This window comes from Homalodisca vitripennis, chromosome 3, assembly GCF_021130785.1.
Source record: "Homalodisca vitripennis isolate AUS2020 chromosome 3, UT_GWSS_2.1, whole genome shotgun sequence".
NCBI lineage: Eukaryota > Metazoa > Arthropoda > Insecta > Hemiptera > Cicadellidae > Homalodisca > Homalodisca vitripennis.
This window is the reverse complement of record NC_060209.1, coordinates 189,527,743-189,549,755: the sequence shown is the minus strand read 5'-3', so window position 1 is coordinate 189,549,755 and position 22,013 is coordinate 189,527,743. Positions and strand designations below refer to the sequence as shown.

Genomic DNA, 22,013 nt, shown 5'->3' with positions numbered 1-22,013 from the left:
CATTCATTGTATGAAAGCATTAAAGCTATTGCTTTAATGATAAAGTCGTATAACCGATTGGCGAAGACATAATTCCATTATGATCACAGTGTTTGTCAAATATAATAATCACAGTTTGTGTAAACCATGTATGTGAATACTGCGTATCATGATACAACAGTGAATCAAGGCTCTTTGCAAGCAGGCCCTGCTTAAAAAATAGAAAAAAGGAGCAAGTATGTATATAAGGAGCATGTATGAGTCATGGCACATAGGTGGTACTTTTCTATGTTCACAATTCTCACAGTCACAAACAGATTGCGATTCACAAGGCTGTGAATTAATGGTGTCAGAAGTTGACGGAGTAATATTTGGTATAAAATGTCTGAAGAAGCACCCAGAAGTAATGATATTCAATTAATATTCAAGAAATTAAGGGCAATTCCAACAAATAAGGTAAACTTGTGAGTTAAATTAACTTATCGTTTTAATTTATCTGTTAATATAAGTTTTCCAACGTGGGCCTTGACACGTCTACCCTATCATCAGCTGGAATTATGTGTCTTGCCAATCCTACGATTGCTATTATATCACAGAAATGTTATAACATATGAATAGGTTATCTGTTGCCTGCTTATTTCATATTAGTATTATATTAGTAGTATTTTGTGTTATACACATCCCTTGTATCACAGAAGTTACTAGGTAATTTTTAGTTTTTATTGTGCATTGGGAACCATCTAATTAGCTAAGCCTACAATGCTGGCAGAATGGGTGGATATAAATTTATATATTTTTACTGTCATCCAAGTCTTCACACTGTAGGCTATTTTTTATTCACTAGTGGAAGAATAGTTATTGGTTTGACGTCTATAGTGCAAGAAGTCTTAGTGTGGAGTGATAACCAGGTTCACAGTCATTGAACTTTTATTGGCATTTGGGAAACAGTTAAATCTGTTTTGTGCATGATGGCGAGTCAGTAATAGCCTAGATGGATAGTAGGTTAAATACATTTTTATCTTAATTTAATTAATCAATCTAATACCCATTGAGATTGGAGCGCTAACGAGGTGTGAGTGTTAACTTAGGGAAATTGTGAAGTTAACGGCGTTGAGTTGGCTTATGAACCTATTGCTTTCATCTTCCCGAACAAAACAGTATAAGGTTTCAGTGGGTGGAAAGGACAATTAACCAAGTTATGGAACATTAAGAGTGGAACTACTTTTCTCCATAATATTATGTTGTTTTATGGGCTTCACACGGTTATGTTATGATCGTAAGTCAACCTCCTTTTTGTTGCTGCTGACGTAAGCCATCACGCCATCTTTGGATACATATAATAACAATTAATGTAGGTAGTACTTTATTATTTGGATTTTAATGTGTAATCAGTAACCGTTGTAGAACAATTCGAGATAGATGCATAAGCAGCTGGGCATTTTTGGTTAGCTGAGAATATGTCGGCAGAATTGAGATAGATATATAAACAGCTGATCATTGTTGGACAGCTGAGCCTATATTGGCAGTACTTACGATTGCAATCTTTTGTAATGTTGTGTTGTGTTTTGAAGTTGTACTAAATAAATGTTACCACATGATATTCTAGTTTATTGCAGTTTTTGGTGTAAGAACGATGATACAATAACGTTGAAATCAGGGGAATTTGACCCAAATAAAGACTTTTTGTTAGTTTAGACTTTCTAAGAGTAAAAGTTCATGTCAGCCTGACACAAGTGCCTCCGGCCAACAGTGCGGGCTGTGGAGCGGTGCTGCCCCACGCTCATGGCAACATACGGAAAACATCCCTCGAGGTAGTACCTATCAGTAAAGAATAAAATTCTAAATGGTCTGATCACAAATACCTCCGGCCATTCCTGCTGCTTTTTAGGATTCCCACTAGAAAAAACACAAATTTTATAAATTCACCTAACTATAACTTTTTACTATCTTGCAAGAAAAGTAGTTCCACTTTGAATATTCTAAAATTCATTATTTGTCATTTTAATGCCCTAAAACTTTGTATTGTTTTGTTCTGAAGGACAATAACAATACGTTAATAAGGTGAATCTCATCTATGGTGTGGATAAAAATAAATTTGAAAATAATGTTTACAAATTGAATCCAACTTTTAACAAATGAAAAATAGTGTAAAAAACAAACTTAAGTTTAATAAATAAGCGAAACTAACGTAACAATAACTTCGTATATAGGCTACTTATATACCATCATATAAAAATAGCATTTCTTGATTTAAAAATGACACACGATTACTCAATGAAGTTATACTCTCACTCTGAAAAAAACATGATAACCAATTAAAAAGGAAATAAATTAATGTCCTAATATTAATTTATGCTCACGTAATCCGCAAACAAACATGTAACAAAATCTTTCAAAACTAACTGTATTAGAATTAATGCGCCACAAAAGAGTAATATGAGTAGACGCAATTAGTGAGGAGATTGACAGACCGGTAGATGGTGGATAACTAAACTGTTCTGATCACAGAACATTCAGGTAAGTATCAGGAGCAGATAACGTTGAAAATCATAGATGATAAGAAGTATAGTACACAAATATAACCACAAATTTACATTTATATTTCAATTATGAATAAAGAAAGTTATTTGTGATATCCAGCCCCTAAAACAACATATTTTGTTCAAGATGATGAGCAGAATAAGTTATTAACGTTGAAATTTTGGTTGGCTGTTCCGGCCTGATACTAAACTTAGGTATTATCTCCAAGATGTTCTTCAATTTATCTCAATAGTCTGAGTAAAACTTGCATTGATGGCCAGGGGAATTTGTAAATTAGGGTACTTTGGGATTATACTGACCACATCCAGACATGTATCGTTATTTGACATTTTGCTTCTACTGATTACTAGATTAGCGTAGATCAATATATCGTCAATATAAAACAGGAATTGTCTTATCGCAAACCCCTCCCCATCCTAAGACAGAGGTCATAGTCGAGCGGTCTAGTAGATAACGTGATTGCAGAGTCTCGCCGCCCGTTCAGCTGGTGCGTCGCTTTGTTGTACTTCCGTGTTTTACCCCTACATATCTCCAAACACGAAAATTCAAACAAAAATTACCAAACAAAAACTAAACTCTTTATTGAAAAAAAAAAACACTCAAAACTTGTTTTCATTCTTGATCACACTCCGCCACCCAAAATGCGAGTGCCTCCGGCTATCACCGTGTGCTTCGGCCGAAGCCCGCGCTGATGTCAACGTAAGAAAAACATCTCTCCAGATAGTACCTATCAGTAAAATATCAAATTCTAGAGGGGCTGATCAGAAATATAAATTGAATTGTAATGGAAAGGCAATTATGTACTGTGTAAAAAACTTAATCATGTGATGCTTTGCGGCCTGCCGTAATCAGGGATTCTCGAGAAAGATAAGATAAAAGCGACAACAACACCAATCACAATACCTGGAAATGCTTGTAAGTTTGTAATTATGTAATTAAAGAGTTGTTTTTTCGTCTATCATGTTTGTTTCTATAAATTTATATTTTTGTGTTCTTCATACTGGTGTAGTCGGTATAATCCCAAAGTACCTAAATTAGTATTTCATTGTGCTAATCATTCAACATTATCTGATCACAGTAAAGTAATGATCACAAATTCCTCATTAGTGTGGGCTTCGGTTAGCGTCTCAATCCATCCACGTAGGATGAGACAAGAAGTGGTGTATGCGAGAACTGGAGACCACTGTCGGATATTCAATTTTAATTATAAACATTGACGAGATATTACATCGACTGAACTGCTATTAGTCATCTTTAAAAGGCAAGCCGAAGTCTCTACATGTCAATTTTCGTTGTTAGAGCAGTATTGGTTGGAATACGGTGAAAATCCCATCAGTTCTTAGATCAAAAAACTGTTTGAATGACTTCCCCACACACTTAACGATTTATTGAACATTTCAAACTGTTCAAACCAACCTATCGTTATGTGTATTAGGAGCTTTACATCGTTTTGTTTCATAGTCCTTGACTACAATCTCATGACTACGTTTTGATTTGAAATTCAGCTTTTTGTTTATTTATTTACTTTATAGTTTTGTTGTGATGGTGTGATTCTGATATTTTTAGGCAAACACAAAATATTTAAGAGTTAGTGATTTATTGCGTTAGTAATGCTCTGGAAGGTACTGATGTCTACTTATTCTACAGATCGTGATTAACCTCATTTCTTTAACTCCTGCAGGTGACAAATTCTTTTCATATAATGGTCGGCAGTGTGATATATTCGGAGCCATGATACTTTCATGCGATTGTAACCAGGGGTGCCACTGACAATGAAAACCTGGAAAAGTGTGAATTTTGGGTTCCAGATTGTGTGGATTATGCGTTAATTTGTATTATCAGGGATGCTACAGATCAGGGAAGTCAGGGAAAAAAAAACAGGACTGGAAATCAGGGAAAAGTCAGGGAATCCGGTCTCAAGTCAGGGAAAAGTCAGGGAATTTCGACGTTGGTCAGGGAAAAATATAAAATCCCTTTACACAAATAAACTTACTGCCGCCGCGCCGAGTCCAAGCCTGCAGACGACGCGGCGCATGAAGCAGGCAGCCGAGCCGAGGCGGCTCGGCTGGCCCACCCATTAATTGCCAAAAACCCTGGGGATTGCGTCGAAAAAAGTCAGGGAAAAATGAAAAATTTGGTCTGGAAATCAGGGAAAAGTCAGGGAATTTCGTTATTGGACTCCTGTAGCAACCCTGATTATATACCTGAAAATTTTTTCCAATAGATGGATCGATTTCAATACATAATATTACTGCTCATTTTACGTGATTTTGAAACCAACATAATAACTTAAATGTTGAGAAAGCCATGGTTTCACAATCATACGACTAGTGATGTGTTGAAGCTGGATTTCAAATTTAAATAGGCCAAGTCTATTTGCAGATAATAGCTGATCGGCATTATGCAAAGTACCGATTGCTAACATGTGTTTTTGATGTACTTTCTGTATATGAAAACATTTAGATTGGTTGGCAGATTAATAAAGATGTTTGATGTGTTTCAAATGTATACTCATACATTTTTCTTGTAAATGGAATATATTCTGGAAACCCATTTTATTATCTACAATTCCTGTTATTTAAAAGGAGAAATTAGAGGATATGACTTGCAGTTTAAAAAGTATATCCTTTGCAATAACGAGGAATTCCATAACGATAAAAAAAGTCAAAAGTAGAGTTCAAATGGAGGTTTTTTTTGTTGTATCAAACCCACCTCGTCTGTTTGAAGAATCATGGTCTCATACCGAATATTCTTGCATCGCAGACCTCTAACCTGCAATGTCAGACAAAATAAAGACAAAAGTCTGCTATACTATAACACTGTGTTTGTAAATGTTTGTCCTCTTTTTTCGTAAATGGATACATTTATTTTCCAAACATCAAAGATATACTCTATACTCTATGTTATATATATATATATATATATCTAGACATTGAAAGACACAGAGAATAAAATAAAGATGAATCATCACAGAATTTCTTGCATATATTGCTAGTAACGAAATTTGCTTGCCTCTTGCAACTTGGAAGGTTTTCCTGCAATAAAAGTTACAGGTGGTAATATAGAGCACATGTATGTGTAATTATATACAACAAAATTTTAACAAAATATTTTTAACATAACTTAGTTTTCATATAGAGTTATAAAAACAGCTTGGTATATAAATATAGTCTCTTCTTTTAAAATATAGTGTAAAAACACCAGATACAAGATTAACATATTCCTTTCCAAAAGTGTTCAATCAATGTATTCAAAAGCTCAAATAATCTACTAATTTTATAACAAAACTGGTTACTCAAATGTGATAATTCAATTGTTAGTGTCAAAGGTTATCTTATAATATAATTTAAACAACCAATGTTTAAAATAATAATTATTAATAGAAGACATATTAGATTGATATGACTTTAGTCTCAAAATTACATTTTTATTGCATCTCGTAGTAAGTGTTATTATCATTTAAATTAGTTAGCAACATCTCAAGATAGTAGTTATATTACTGTAATATCTAAACATTGAATAGGCTATTTCAAAACATCAGGGAATTATTCCACACGTTTATAGTTTATTTTGAGCAAATGTATTATTCCAAAAAATTAAAATAATTATTCAAGATATTTAAATTGTTTGCTCAAATAATCAAAACATCAAAAAATTTTTAATAATTCAAGAATAATTGAATTGAATTAAATTTATTCACATGTCTATACGTTACAATCAGTTGACTATATATATATATAATATATTGAAAAGTGAAAAGTCGCCACAAAGATTATATGATCTGTGAGTGGAGACGAATACCTTTATCAGTCCGTTGGTATCTAATTATCCATGAATAACTGTACAGTAATATTACACAAATAACAAACTTAAATCTATTACAACTTGATTTGACTAATTGATTATCTCTTAACGATGTGTAGAATTGATTATCCCGTAACATGGTGTACGTGACATCTGTACTTCGTGTGTTTATAACTGGAGATATAGCCTACGTCATAGCTGGCTTAAGGATATTATACATTACGTTGTGGGGGAGCGCGTTGTGAAAAATCTGGTTGAACTCTAGCAATGAATTCTAACGTAACTGCATAGACCAAACCTTATGTCCTCCAACCGCTGTGTAATAATTCTTGTCTGAGACACACACCTAATTGTACTTAAGGAGATACCAATCACCTTACACGGAGGAGGTGCAGCGCGTCACATTGAAACGTGACTTGGTATATGCAGTTACATTATATTACGTCACTAGAGTTCGGTTGGAATTTTTTTTTCTTAGGGGGACATGGTGGAAGAGAGACATAGGGTAGTTTTACCATTTGTTTCATGATTTATTAAAAGATTCTGCAAGTGTTTTGTCAGTTAGAACGTTAGTTCTTAGCATTACCTTTTAGCATTACCATTGTACAAATGTCGTCCTTCTCTAGGACCAAATAGCAAATGCTACTTACACTCCTAGCAAACGCCATACATTCTATTCTTTAGTGCATTCATGAACAGGGTAATTAATTTTTGTACACATATTACAGTTAAGAACACTCATATTCTGTGATCTGTTGTATTGCTATGTATTGGTCTTATATGTGGTAGCTCTCATATAGGCAACCTATGTAACCTCCTAGGGCTAGCTTAGGCAGACGAACTAGTATGTGATGAAAAGTGAAGGGTGTTTTATTTAAGTTCTCTTAGAAGATTGGAATGTATGGATTAACATTAATACTACTGTACTCGTACATTGGTAACCTCGCGATCCATAGCGGCAACTCCTTGATTGCCATATCATCGAAGTTTGAGGGTAAGGATGCAGATTAGAAGAATTTCCAAAAAAAAACAAAAATCTCTCCTATTTATGTGTAAAAATGTGTTTTAGAACAGAAATTTTGCGTTGAAATCATGTTTGAAATTAAGTAAAGTAGATTTTTTTAACAATCGGTAATGGTTTATTTTATAATAAAAAAATGGACCTTACTTTCTGAAGAATTTCAAATTATACTGCTACAAGATATAATAAATCTCTTAATCCTGACAAAACTCTTTTGAATTTAGGATTTTCGAATTTTAACAAAATATGGGTTGTATTATTGTGTTTTGTTAGTGTATTATTCATATTTCAATGAGTATGGTATATAGAAAGTTTTACTAAATGGCTAAATAAATATGCAATATTGCAGAGAAAAATGAGTACCAATTTGATGGTTAAATAACGGTAACGTATTGGTACTAAGTGAAAATTCTCAAGTGTCGTTCATTATCAGTGGAGTAAATAAACTTATCAGTTGAAGACTCAAGTAAAAATACTAGGTTTCCTGTTCCTGTTTATTTATAGCCATAATGAACATTACGCTATTTTCGTGTCATAATAACTTGAAGGGTGCTTTGAGTGTTACTTTTAAAGTCAATGATATCTTTTATCCATCTCCCATCAGCAAATTCCGATGTGTGAAATCAGTGATAAGTAAAACTGTTGCAATATGAATTTTAAAATACGTTTTTGTGTAAATTGTTCTTTGTATTAAAACTAATCTTGTAATGTAGGACAAACAAAGCAATTAATTGATAGCTTGATGTACCTTATCTCTTTAATTTTTCAATTTTAATTAATTGGTCTTCTGTGAATTACAGCAGATATTTTTAGCTCAAGTTAAAAATAAAATGCAGTTCAAGAAACATTACATATTTGTAAAATAATCAATCTGAATACTATACTTAGTTTGTAGGTGAACAAGAATATTGAGTTATAAAAGCTTTACCTGTACGCATTTTTGCTTTTCGTTTCCTCCTATTTTTCCTTTCAAGTAAAGTTTTTTAATTAAAATTTAATGAGAATTAATGTGTTTTTCAGATGTAGGCTGACAAAAAACGTCTGGGTACCGTACAATTTATAGACTTTAATTGAATTTGTAAAATATAAAATCATAATTTATCTTATATTGCTGATTTCTTCAGGGGTCTGGTGTCAAAATAGCTTTGATAAATTTTAGTATGATAAATATATACGTATGATATAACTGTGAGAAAATAATATAGTAAGTTTTACTACTGAAGTATGTCAACGGCAACACATTGTCTTTGAATCTACAAATAAGTTTTAGTTCATGTTTACAAATGGAGAAACAGCATGAGTTTTTTAACTTAAAATTTAATATGCTTAAGTATAAAGTTAATTTTATAGTTTCCAAGTAGCACAGGTGAGAAAGTGGTTCTTATTTTATATACACAGACCAATGAGATAGTATAAAATATCAACAATGCACAAGGTATTATTGACAGTATTGGCAAAGCCTATCAATCCAGGGGCTGGAAAAATTTCATTCCTGTCTGTATGTATGTCTGCATGATAAGATATATGATGTATGTCTGCATGAAAATGAACTGACCGACAGACTTGAAATTTTGCGTAAATTCCAATTAGGCAATACTGAGTTTGATGATGGTATATGTCACTTCATGATGTTTGACTGAGTTTTATTGGAAATCTTTGCATTTGTCTTATGGGTAACCATGATAGTAGCGAGAAAAGAGAATATATGAAAATGTAAACAATATGATTATAAGCGTATGACATTTACAATCTGATTATAAGCGTATGACACTTACAATCTGATTATAAGTGTATGACATTTACAATCTGATTATAAGCGTATGACATTTACAATCTGATTATAAGCGTATGACATTTACAATCTGATTATAAGCGTATGACATTTACAATCTGATTATAAGTGTATGACATTTACAATCTGATTATAAGCGTATGACATTTACAATCTGATTATAAGCGTATGACATTTCATCACGTGACATAGTAACACATGAAGCTTAACTATCTGTAAAATTTTCTTAGACAGATATCATCTAAATTTTGCATGAAACTTCATTTCTATGTAGACAAGAATGACTTCTTGGATGGTGGAACCAAGGAATTTGGCTGAGCATCATTGAAGCTTATCATTTAGTAGGCTGACAAAATATCCTTTATCTGCTGGGGAGATTAAAAAATTCCTTTCCTTATGATTGTCAGCCTGTCTATCACAGAACCTCTCTGGAGTAAAATGGCTTATAGATCTGAAATATTTCATGCAATCTTAGTGAACCCTGTTACGCGACACAGTGTGACATACTCATTTCTTGTTTTAAAGTGATGATCAGTAGTGTCACATTATCGACAATTATGGCAATGATATTCAGCTAGTCTTTCTTTGTGGTCAGTTACTGATGATATTGTTACTAAAACTATTAAATAACCTAATCATCGACAATATATCATTGACTGTTCTGTAAAGTTAACTTTTTTAATTCATATTTATCGAAGAAATGGCAGCACTGTTGCTAGTGACTCATTATTATTAATTTAAATTAGGTATTATAATTAGTTCAAAAAAGAAATGAAAACTAAATGATTACATTGGTATGTGTGTGTTTTCAGTCGTGTTTTGACTGCAATGCCAAGCTCCCCACCTGGTCCAGTATCACCTATGGAGTATTTATCTGTATCGACTGCTCGGCAGTTCATCGGAGCCTGGGAGTTCACCTGACATTTGTCCGCTCTACGCAGCTCGACACCAACTGGACATGGCTGCAACTGCGTCAGATGCAACTCGGAGGGAACGCTAATGCTGTTAGTAGTGTTGTCGAATCCTTATTTTTACGGTTTTCTGAGTTAATTGTTTGTCATTGTACATTTACGACGACAACTTTGTGCATTTTCTATTTATTTGTATACCAACCGGTTTTATGCAGTAATAGCTTTGTTGTGGATTGGGTGCATCTAAAAGTATCACACCTTTTGCGTACTATAATTAGTAATTTTGTTTCACATTGCTCATTGATAAGGGTGCAAAAGGTTTTAATACCTGCATGTATAAGTGAATATAAGCACAAGGGCTGACCATGCTGTAATACTGTAATCGTGTATAGGCACACACAATTGTTTGTGTGATGGTAGTTCTAATTTGGTCTGCTAGGAATTATGTTTTATTAGATTAGAGATGTGCTGCATACCACATGCTTACGCCTTTGTGCTTATTGATCGAAGCTAGACCAGTTTTTGTCTCACAGGTGGCGGCTTGGTAGTACTGCTTAATGCCTCAAGTGCGTATAAGTGTATGCTACATAGAAAAATAAAATAAAATGTGCATTGAGAAAATATAGTTTTTATTTTTTGATAATTCATGAGCGCTAATCCAAAGTTAGGCAACAACTATATGAAAAATGGTCGGACTCAAGGTTGGATATTCTGAGGAGTCGGTTTTGTTGAGGGCGGATATGAGGGGTTCTATTGTAATAGTTGGAATCTACCAACCCATTAATTTTTGTTTTTTTTTTATCCCCAGTGAAATCTGTAGAAGCTTTAATTAATGCTCTCAAAATCTGTCAGGAATTTCATGAGCTCATAGATCTGCTAATAGTATTTCATGAGATGAAATAATAACTGTTAAACTCTAACAATGGAAAAGTTTTCACTTTTTGTAATACTGATTGATGTTTTGTTTTTATGTACAAGAAAATAGATGTAAAACCACTAGATTAACACATTCACTGCTGCCCGAATATGTGCAGTCTTTCCCCATGTGCTGCACTCTTGATTAGTATTTATACATAATATATTTATATAATATCATGTATATATATTAGCTATGTCATTCTCACAATATATATAAATTGATATATGATGGACGCACATGTGCGTCCATAGCACATGACCTAGAATTTTCATTGTCATATGCTGAAAGCGCACTTGTGCGTCTATGTTTATTTCACCATGACTACCAAAATTTTGTCTTTGGATATTCTATTATTAGCCAGTTTATGTAACAACTAATTACGATTGATAAAATTTTTGGTCAATAATGTAATTTTGTTCTCTTATGAACAAAATCGAGGTATAAATTTTGTGAAATACGCGTAGTTTGACGAATGGAAAATCTAAATAAAACATTCTATAATTTACAAAAATGTATTTTATATATTTACAGTAAAATATATGTTCAACAAATCCTTGAATTTGACATCTGAATTTAGGAACTGGCGCTTCATTTGTGGTATTCCGTAAAACATGCCAAACATAGTCCGGGATAGCCGGGACAAGCTAGGCAGTGATAAATTGTATCCATCCTTTCGCCCTTGGATTTGCAGTTCCTACACTTCTTCCTCATCCACTTTACTAGTATGACCTTTGCCACCCAATTCGTCTTGTTGGCCAGTATAAATCAGAGTGTTAAGGACGAGTCCATTTGGTTCAGTGAGGGTATAAATTTTTATACCATACTTGTGGCGTTTATTTTTTATGTACTGTCTAAAAAACAAACGTCCTCGCCACAGTATCATAGTCTCGTCTAGGCTAAGTTCCTTTCCCGGATAGTACACAGTATTCACCGTACGAGATCGTTTGGGCCTGGTAGACGGGCCCGCTTCTTCATCACTCATTTTCAATATTTGTACTGACACTGAATTATAAGCAAACTGCAAATGAATCACACAGTAGCACAGCCAACAATCTATCCAACAAGTTTGCATTACCCATAATCCCACGAAACTGTCAGCTGGATATGAAAATGGCGGACAACCACGACGCTGCACGAAGCGCGCAAGTGCGCCTGCAGCACATCGGGCGAGCACACGCCAAGCGCGCATGTGCGTCCGCAGCAGTGAACGTGTTAATATAAATAATTAACTTAACTATCAGGTATAAACAATAAAAAAAATACTATATTTTACTTAATATGGAATAAAAACTTAAATGGATCAAATTTGGGCTCCATTAAAGTAAATAAACTGAATAAACTTGAAGTAGCATTGCAAACAAGTAAAGAGATTGTTTTGTTATTACAAGTGTTGTAGACAACCTGGTAATTTCCTTCTTGCAGGAATCGTTCTTCCGACAACATAACTGTGTGACAACAGATGCTCAGCAGAAGTACAACTCCAGAGCTGCGCAACTCTACCGCGAGAAACTGCACTCAGCAGCTGTCCAAGCTATGCGGCTCCATGGCAACAAGGTATGAGAAAATGGGGGTTGTATGATCTCTTTATCTAATACATCTCTCTTCTCAGTCTTTGTTCTCCCGACTCTTTTATTCCTCGTCCAGTTTCATCTTTATCATTTCTCCCATGTATGTGATGGAAATTTGTCAGTCGTGATCAGTTGCCAACTCAATATAAAATACTCGCAAATATATGTTAGCCTGTGATGTATGTACCAAAACCAAGATGTTTAATAATGATAACCTATAGGACCATATAATAAAAGTGATTAGACTGTAACTTGTATGGATTATCTAAAATCACAAGCAGTGTAATAAAATGTTGTAGTTTGTTGTTTACTTAACTTAATTTTCTTATATGAGGAATAAATGAATACCAACATCACGAGTGAATCGAATTGATGTACCAACAAAAATAGTATCACCCAAACTCTACCTGTAGACTTAAATAGTTTTTATAATTGGGAAATTGTACAAAAAATGTCTTCAGTGTACGGCGAATGTCTTACCGCATAAGTGTTAAAAATTCTAGACATCGTTACTCAGGCATACTTGCAATAGGCATGTTAACACTTTGACTGCCTTATTGTCTTAGGCTTAAAAACACTTATCAATTACCCCAGTATGGACCTGCAATAAAGGAATGATAAAAACATTTTAAAATTAAACAAAATGAACAGAATGCCTAGACTTTAAAGATGGAAATGAGAGACCAGGATGTGTTTCTGTCAAATTTATACAATTAGAAAGTTTGTATTGATGTAGATCCTAGATAATGGTTTAAAAAATAGGGGATGAATTGTCACAGACCGTTAAGATATTTTTGAAAAGAACACCAAAGATTGTACTATTGTCTTGTGAGCTTTCAGAAACAGGATTACATGATTTTGAACAAAAACCATATGAGATGAGACATGGGTTCTTAAAAACACCCATTGAGTTGGACGAGAAACACACTGTAAGTGATGCCATACATATTCACCTCTCTCAAAAAGTTCAGGATAAGTTGTTTGAAATCATGGCTTAGTGTTTCAGATTCATAAGAAAAAAATTTTGTTGAATTTTTTTATCGCAAGGTGAAAAAATAATTAGTTGTGTGTCCTTTAAATGCTAAAACGTTTATATTGAGCTACCGAAACAAGAGGTGAATAATAGATATAGGAATCTGTCTGCTAGAAAACAATCAATGTTTGTTCTCATACAGTTTGTGAAACAAAAGAACTTTTTGCAGAACTTAGGATATAATTTTTTGCTCCATCCTCACCTTGTTCTTCTAATTTTATACATAGTGATTGTCACTTGTTTGTTATCCACTTGTATTTGAGTTTGTGGGAGAAATTGATAGCGGAGGTATCTGTGTGTTGTAGCTAGAGATCAGTCCACGGGAGTCAGCCTCAGTGCTGGGAACTCGGCTGGTGAGATCTCACTCGCTTAGCTCACGTGACACTGGCTTGGCTTGTGTGTCTTAGTGTGACACTCTTGCTTAGTTTGTGTCAATGTTTTTAGTTACATCTCGTATTTGCTTGGTTTATGTGCCATTGTACTCAGTACATCTCGCTCTTACATGGTTTGTGTCATTGTAGCACCTAGTTACGTCACACACTTGCCTGGTTAGTGTGTTATTGTATCCAGCTACACCACATACTTACCTGGTTTGTGTATTATTGTGCCCAGGTATATCACACGCTTGCCTGGTTAGTGTGTTATTGTATCCAGGTACACCACACGCTTGCCTGGTTGGTGTGTTATTGTGCCTAGGTACATCACACGCTTACCTGGTTTGTGCGTTATTGTGCCTAGGTACGTCACACGCTTGCCTGTTTGGTGTGTTATTGTGCCTAGGTACATCACACGCTTACCTGGTTTGTGCGTTATTGTGCCTAGGTACATCACACGCTTGCCTGGTTTGTGTGTTATTGTAACAAAGTACATCACACACTTACCTGGTTTGTGCGTTATTGTGCCTAGGTACATCACACGCTTACCTGGTTTGTGCGTTATTGTGCCTAGGTATATCACACGCTTGCCTGGTTTGTGTGTTATTGTAACAAAGTACATCACACGCTTACCTGGTTGGTGTGTTATTGTGCCTAGGTACATCACACGCTTACCTGGTTTGTGCGTTATTGTGCCTAGGTACGTCACACGCTTGCCTGTTTGGTGTGTTATTGTGCCTAGGTACATCACACGCTTACCTGGTTTGTGCGTTATTGTGCCTAGGTACATCACACGCTTGCCTGGTTTGTGTGTTATTGTAACAAAGTACATCACACACTTACCTGGTTTGTGCGTTATTGTGCCTAGGTACATCACACGCTTACCTGGTTTGTGCGTTATTGTGCCTAGGTATATCACACGCTTGCCTGGTTTGTGTGTTATTGTAACAAAGTACATCACACGCTTACCTGGTTTGTGCGTTATTGTGCCTAGGTACATCACACGCTTACCTGGTTTGTGCGTTATTGTGCCTAGGTACATCACACGCTTGCCTGGTTTGTGTGTTATTGTAACAAAGTACATCACACACTTGCCTGGTTGGTGTCTCATTTTGACTTTTTACATCACACGCTTGCCTGGTTTGTGTCGTGTCTTACATAGTACATCTCACGCTTGCGTTGCTTGCGTTTTGAAAATTTGAGTGATATTCAGAATTAGTTTGTCACTGTATGCAGTGAAAATCACCCCCATTTCATGTGTGTGCCACATATACTTGGCATGTATGTCACAGTTACATCATTATTCCTCGCCAATTTGAAGACTTCATCTTTACATTGGTTTGTTGTAGAGTTCTGATTTTTTAATTTGTTTAAACAGTCACCCAATAAAACATTTCATTTTATTTATTTATAGAGCTGACATAGTCTAAACTGGTCCATCATTTTAGCTCAGAAATCCTATTGAGTTCCTCTAGATAATGTATAATTTAGATCTAGTAAGTATATTTTTTTATACATCTTTGGTTCCTTCATAATACCTTAGTATTTTTTTTACTTTTACATACAGTAGTCATGTTTTTCTGAACCTAGCCTTAAGTAGCTCTATCTTAAAACTGTTAAAAGTGTAAATAGGGTAGAAATATTAAAGCATAATGCAATCTGTATCTTTATCATCATGAAGACTATAAATAAGGACGGAGAAAGGATAAAATATATTTTTTTTCAGCTTGTAAAACAGGTTTTGGTTTCAAAATTACAATCTGATATTATTTTTCATAAACCGCATTGTAGAACTCTAATGTACAATTAAATAACACTTTTGGTATCTGAAAACGAACCTGCTAAGTTATTGATTGTGACAAAAATAACTTTTTTACCCCATAAAACCATTTGTATAACTATAAAGCTGAGAATCGGTGATCAATACTCATACATTAATTTTTACAATTAGACAAAACTGTGTAACATTATGTAATATGTAATAAATATAAAAAAGTTACTTACTATGCCTTTACTTGCTAATGCCTGAGAGCAGTTCTCAACAATTATCTTGAGCAAGATATTTCTGTCATAAATATGCCCTTGGTAGCATTGACAAAACATTACTTAACATTCTCAGAATAAACAGTTATTTTTAGTTTTTTTAGCAACCAAAGTACCATAAAATAAAGGTCATTTTTTCATTTGTTTTTGTGCAATAAACTTTCAAGGAAAAATGTATACAAACATGATCAAATTCCAAAATTGATGTTTTACTTTAGTTAATATTCCATTAGCTTCAAAATGATCTATTAGGCAGTTTGTTTCTTTATTATTTGCGTTACAAAAATATTTTAAAAAGAACTTTTTATAGTAGTGTCAAAAAAACAGCCATAAAATCTGTTTATTGTTCTATTTTAAAAAGTCCTAGTAACAACTTGTGTTAAAATTAATTTTAATTTGAATGTTTTGGATTTTTGTATGATCCTATGAAAACTAAATTCTGGTTATTTTGTATATTACAACTTTTATGTATTCTGGTGTGATGTCTGTTTTTGCAAATATAAAAAAAATATTGCTACAGAAGTTTTGAATGGATTAATGTATCATATTCTATTATTACTTTTTTTAGCAATATTATTTTTGAAAAAGTCAACTAAATGGGCATAAGTAATGTACATTATCATCCTTGTAAACATAGTCTCTTTCTAAACAATTTGAGTGAATCGTATCTAGAGTAACAACGATCTGGATCATGTTGGGTCCTTGCCTGGATGTAAAACTGTAGGAATGAGCTGGTGTTTCTTTCTATATTAAATGTCCTTTGGGGAGACAGCTGTGACAGTTTATTTTACAATTTTTTATAAAATCCAATAAGAAAAAAATGTTTCCTTCGATACTCCAAGATTGCCTCATAACTTTTTCAGTTAAAGAAACAGTCCTTTATCTTGATTTGTATAACAGTCTCTTCTTGCAACTCATTGTTTGGACTGTCATTTAGCATAGATGCGAATTAGTGAATCTTTATTTCATGTTCATGTACATTGGTAATGCTATAAATAAGATAACCTATACACACCAGTTCACTTGTGTCTCTAACTTTGCACGTACATATGAAACTACTCTCATAATAACATAAACAATGTGAGGACATTAGAGTATCTGAGGCCAACTGGAAAAAATCAAGTAATTTAAATTTCGGAAAATGCTCGAAATTAAAAAATAAGGCTAGCACGTAGTTGTTCTGGTAAGTTTTTTTTTCTCAGGAATTTCCTGAAATCTGAATGTAATATACACAGATTGCACGTAATTAAAAGTTCTAACCATACATTTTTACTAGAACATATTTTTTTCTTAATATTTAACCCATACAACCTTGTCGTTGAAGATATTGGTGTTACATGTTTTGTTCAGTGTGTGTAATAGTCCTCACTAGCCATAACTTTGCTGTGGACTTGTGTGTGAGATTGATGTGTGGTTTGGTTGACAGCTTCACCTAGAGCCCACTAACGAACACACAACCACCAACAAGAAGGAAGAGGTTGATTTCTTCGAGGAGATCACCACAACCGAGATTCAGTATAATGATAACCAGGTTCGTTTTTATTCCTTTTTTAGAGGTTAGAAAGGTTCAGAGGTTATTACCATTCAGTTTCTTACAAGGTTTAAAAAATATTCAGTCATTGTTAAAGACTTATTTGCATAACCTAAAATCCTTAAAAGTTTATAGTTTATATGTCTTTGAAGCAATAAAGTTTGTCAAAGAATGTCACAATGCAGTTCTATTTGAATCAAACCACTGTTATAACACATGAAACCAAGTGGGTTAGACATAATTTTCATGGGTAAAAATTTTTTATACAGTTGCCAAATGAAATGAAGAGGGTTCAAAATTACAATAAATTTAAATACAAATTAAAGTAATATTTAAAGAAAGCATTGTACTCATTTTCAGAATTTCGCAAATTATGAAACTTTAAATAGTTAGAATCTATTGAACTTCAAAGGGTTTCTGCTTTGTTATCACGAGTATTTTTGGTTCCTTTCTGTTGTATAATTTAACATAGTCATCTTTATTTGTCTGCCTTGACTCTATTCAAACACATTGTTATGTATGGTTTATTGAATAAAATATACTTTGACTTTATATTCTGAAGGGCAGAGTTGTCAATCTTTAATCGTCCAAGATGGTCTTCCTCCAATTTTTCAGTGGGTAAAGAAAAAAAATATTATGTTATGTACAATATCTTACCATTGGGATAGAGTTCATATAGAATATACTTTTGTTATATGCCCTGTTTACTTCGTCCAACAAACCATAAAGGTTTTTCGCCAAACTGAAATTTCGTATGTAAAATGAGGTTCAAAGTTACATTAACTTATAAAACTAGCTGTAGTACACTGCACTATATAGGGCTTACTTAAATTTGAAATTTGCACAAATAACAGGAGTTCCTTTAAAATGTATGAATAAAAACATATCAGTCTGTAACAGAAATCACTATAAACAAAAGGTTGCATCAATTAATTTATTGTTCTAAGTATTTCCGTTAATGAACCAAACTTTTTACAGTCTACTGTGCACATAGAAACAATAGACGCTACGTAACATTAAGGTTGATATGTTTATCTCTGTAGGTAAATTTTGAGTGTTCTATAATTAAAAGCTATTGTACTCCAATTTTGTTATACTTCTAATTTTGTTGAAATAAAATAAACTGCAATGGAGAGTATGAATATAGGAAAGTGTAACTATTTTAAGATTTCTTTTATCACAAACATCATACTTCCAAGTGATATAAAAAGGACCCTTGACTTTTCTTATGCCTTTCCACTCACCAATGTGTCTAATCTTATGAATATGAACCCTTTATGGAATAAAACGTTCTGCTTGCTTTTCTTAAAATCTGATGTCAATTTAGTGAAAATATTATGAATAGATGAAGATTTCAACAGAGACGTTTTAAAGAAAGGAATGTGTAGTCCTTGAGGCAGGACGGTTTTTAAAACTGCTTCACATATGAACTCACTTTTTCTGCAAGTCTAAACATTGAACGAATGGGTGGGCAACCAGTGTGGAACAATCTATAAATATAATCAATGTATAATATATAAACAACCAATATATAAACAACCTTTAATACAGTTAAGGGAACTTACATCATAACTGTAACCAGAGTATAAACAATCTTTAATACAGTGAAGGGAACTTACATCACAATTTATTGTAACCAGGGTATAAACAATCTTTAATAGAGTTAAGGGAACTTACATCACAATTTATTGTAACCAGGGTATAAACAATCTTTAATACAGTCAAGGGAGCTTACATCACAATTTATTGTAACCAGGGTATAAACAATCTTTAATAGAGTTAAGGGAACTTACATCACAATTTATTGTAACCAGGGTATAAACAATCTTTAATACAGTCAAGGGAGCTTACATCACAATTTATTGTAACCAGGGTATAAACAATCTTTAATACAGTTAAGGGAACTTACATCACAATTTATTGTAATCAGAGTATAAACAATCTTTAATACAGTCAAGGGAACTTACATCACAATTTATTGTAATCAGGGTATAAACAATCTTTAACACAGTCAAGGGAACTTACATCACAATTTATTGTAACTAGGGTATAAACAATCTTTAACACAGTCAAGGGAACTTACATCACAATTTATTGTAACCAGGGTATAACAATCTTTAATACAGTTAAGGGAACTTACATCACAATTTATTGTAATCAGAGTATAAACAATCTTTAATACATTCAAGGGAACTTACATCACAATTTATTGTAATCAGGGTATAAACAATCTTTAATACAGTTAACCCTTTGAGGTCTCAATAAAAATTGCTTCGACTGTCCTCAGGTCGTATTTAATTTCTGTTAGTTTACAGTTCTTTGACAATACACAAATGCAACTTTTAAATCCCTTTTTCTGCAACTTTTTTATTTTTTTATCTTTATATATCAATGTAAATAACCTAAAAAGAATATTTACATTATTTTATAGTATTTTTTTATAACTTTAAGTAACATTTAAAAAATATAAAAAAAGAAGTATAAAAATATAAAAACATAATTTTTATTTTTTTATACATATGTAATAAACCAAAATTACATTAATACAGGTGAAAAGGCACTAGGATCTCATCAGACACATGTTATTCATTATATTATATAATATTATATAAATACATTATATATATTATAATTTTGACTTGGTCCACCCTAGGCGCCTACTTTGGGTAACATGTCTAGCTCTTCCTCTTAGTCTACTAGTTTGTAGGCTAGGCCTATCTCTATTATTTGCATCTCCTTGTCCTACTTCTATCACATTATCCACGAATTGATCAAATTCTTCCCCATCATTACCTAAAGTTTCCAATCCAAACACATCACTTTCGTCGTCTAGGTTACCGTCATTTACCACAATGTTTCCAGAAGAATTTTCACTATGATTCAACTCACAATCACTATCACGGTCTTCTTCAATAATCTGTTTTTCATTTTGGATACTAATTTCACTGAAAATACTATCACAATCATCTAATTCGTGTAATATTTCGTCATCGTCAGTAAAACTTGTACTTGGACCAGACATATTTGTAAACACAGCGCAAGTGCAGACGTCAGTTGTATTGGTCTTCTATTTTAACTTCCAATGCCTCCTATATCGTGAATAAAGATCGACGTAGCATTCACGTAACCAAAATAGAAGTCCAAAGTACTGAATAACTCAAATACCGAACAGCATTAGGTTAGAAATGGCCAAACAAGCAGTGACATTATCCGGTCGACCTATTGTCGACATGCGAGCGCTCAGCGAAACTGCCGCGGTCGACCTATAGTCGACGACCGATCGCAAAGGGTTAAGGGAACTTACATCACAATTGTAACCTCTTCCAATTAACCTGATCTCTATCTGGTGTGGTATTGGTAGATTTAGTGTATTTTGCTGACTGTGTAATACCGACAATACACTGCATGTTGTGTGGACATTGACAATGAAATGTATGCTGTGATCAATGACATAGCCGATAAGGTTAAATGGTATTGCGAGGCATGTAACAGTAAACTGAATATGCTTTTCCGCAAGTCATCGAAAGTTGACGACGGTTGTGATTGGCCGAGTATAATTAATGTAGTCCTAACAGAACTTGAAAATCAAAGCAAGAACAATGTTTTACTGTGTGAGAGAATCAATATGCTTTCCTCCCAATATCAAAAACTTAACAGCGAACTTCGTGAAATTAAAACAAACCATGTAACTTTGAATGAGATTATGCGCATAAACGGTAATTCTCAAGTAATAGACACTCGAACATGTCTAGGTCGATCTACTAATCACAACGTAACTAATAATATTGAAAGCTCTATTGCATCTAGTACTCTGTGTCACACGGACAGGAGCCAGCAGACGAAACCTGATGCTATCAATACTACCGCTACCCGCTCAAACAACATAACCTATTCCAGAGTAGTTAAAAACAGTGCTCTTGGCGCTAAGATGGGTGGAAATGGTACAGTCTCAAAAAATTATGAAAGTGACAAGGATTTTGAGGTTTATATCTCACGAAGGAGAAAATCTGCTATGAAGTATGCTCAAGAAAGAGATAACAGTGGTGATACTACTTATCAAGAAAAAGCTACAGCTAGACCTATTGTTGGGATAAAAACAGGGGGTAGTAGTAAACTAAAAATTGCTAGTAAGAGATCTTGGGTGTTTGTCTCTCGTTTGGATACAAGTGTTGCCAAGGAAAATATTGAAACATACTTGAAAGACTCTAAAATCGAGGACTTTGTTTGTTTAGAGTTGGAGACAAAATATGATACATACAAGTCTTTTAAAATTGGTGTAAAGGACTCACAGTTTGATCAAGTCATGGATCCCGAGTTCTGGGAAGAAGGTATACTCGTTAAGGAGTATGTGCCACTGCGTAGGCAATTCAGAGGCAATTTTTTAGGCAATCGCAGAGGTTAGATGACTCTAGCCTCGTGAAATCAAATAATGATAACTGTTTGCTTGGTTTTTTGTACCTAAATATACAGGGCCTTAACAATAAAACTGTCGTTCTT

At 33.6% G+C, this 22,013-nt stretch overlaps 1 protein-coding gene across 3 annotated transcripts in view; it reads left to right on the top strand.

Moving 5' to 3' along the window:
• The first annotated feature begins 272 nt into the window (after positions 1-272).
• Positions 273-22,013, top strand: part of LOC124357891 (ADP-ribosylation factor GTPase-activating protein 2-like) — a 38,944-nt gene continuing 17,203 nt past the window's right edge. Inside the window, exons 1-5 of one of the 3 annotated variants that reach the window (XM_046809990.1) lie at positions 273-435; positions 9,950-10,141; positions 12,390-12,521; positions 13,874-13,921; positions 17,412-17,516. In XM_046809990.1, the coding sequence (XP_046665946.1) occupies positions 361-435; positions 9,950-10,141; positions 12,390-12,521; positions 13,874-13,921; positions 17,412-17,516 (552 nt within the window). In that variant the 5' untranslated portion in view covers positions 273-360. The remainder of the gene's footprint in view (positions 436-9,949; positions 10,142-12,389; positions 12,522-13,873; positions 13,922-17,411; positions 17,517-22,013) is intronic. The other 2 variants (XM_046809991.1, XM_046809992.1) reach the window with 2 other exon arrangements.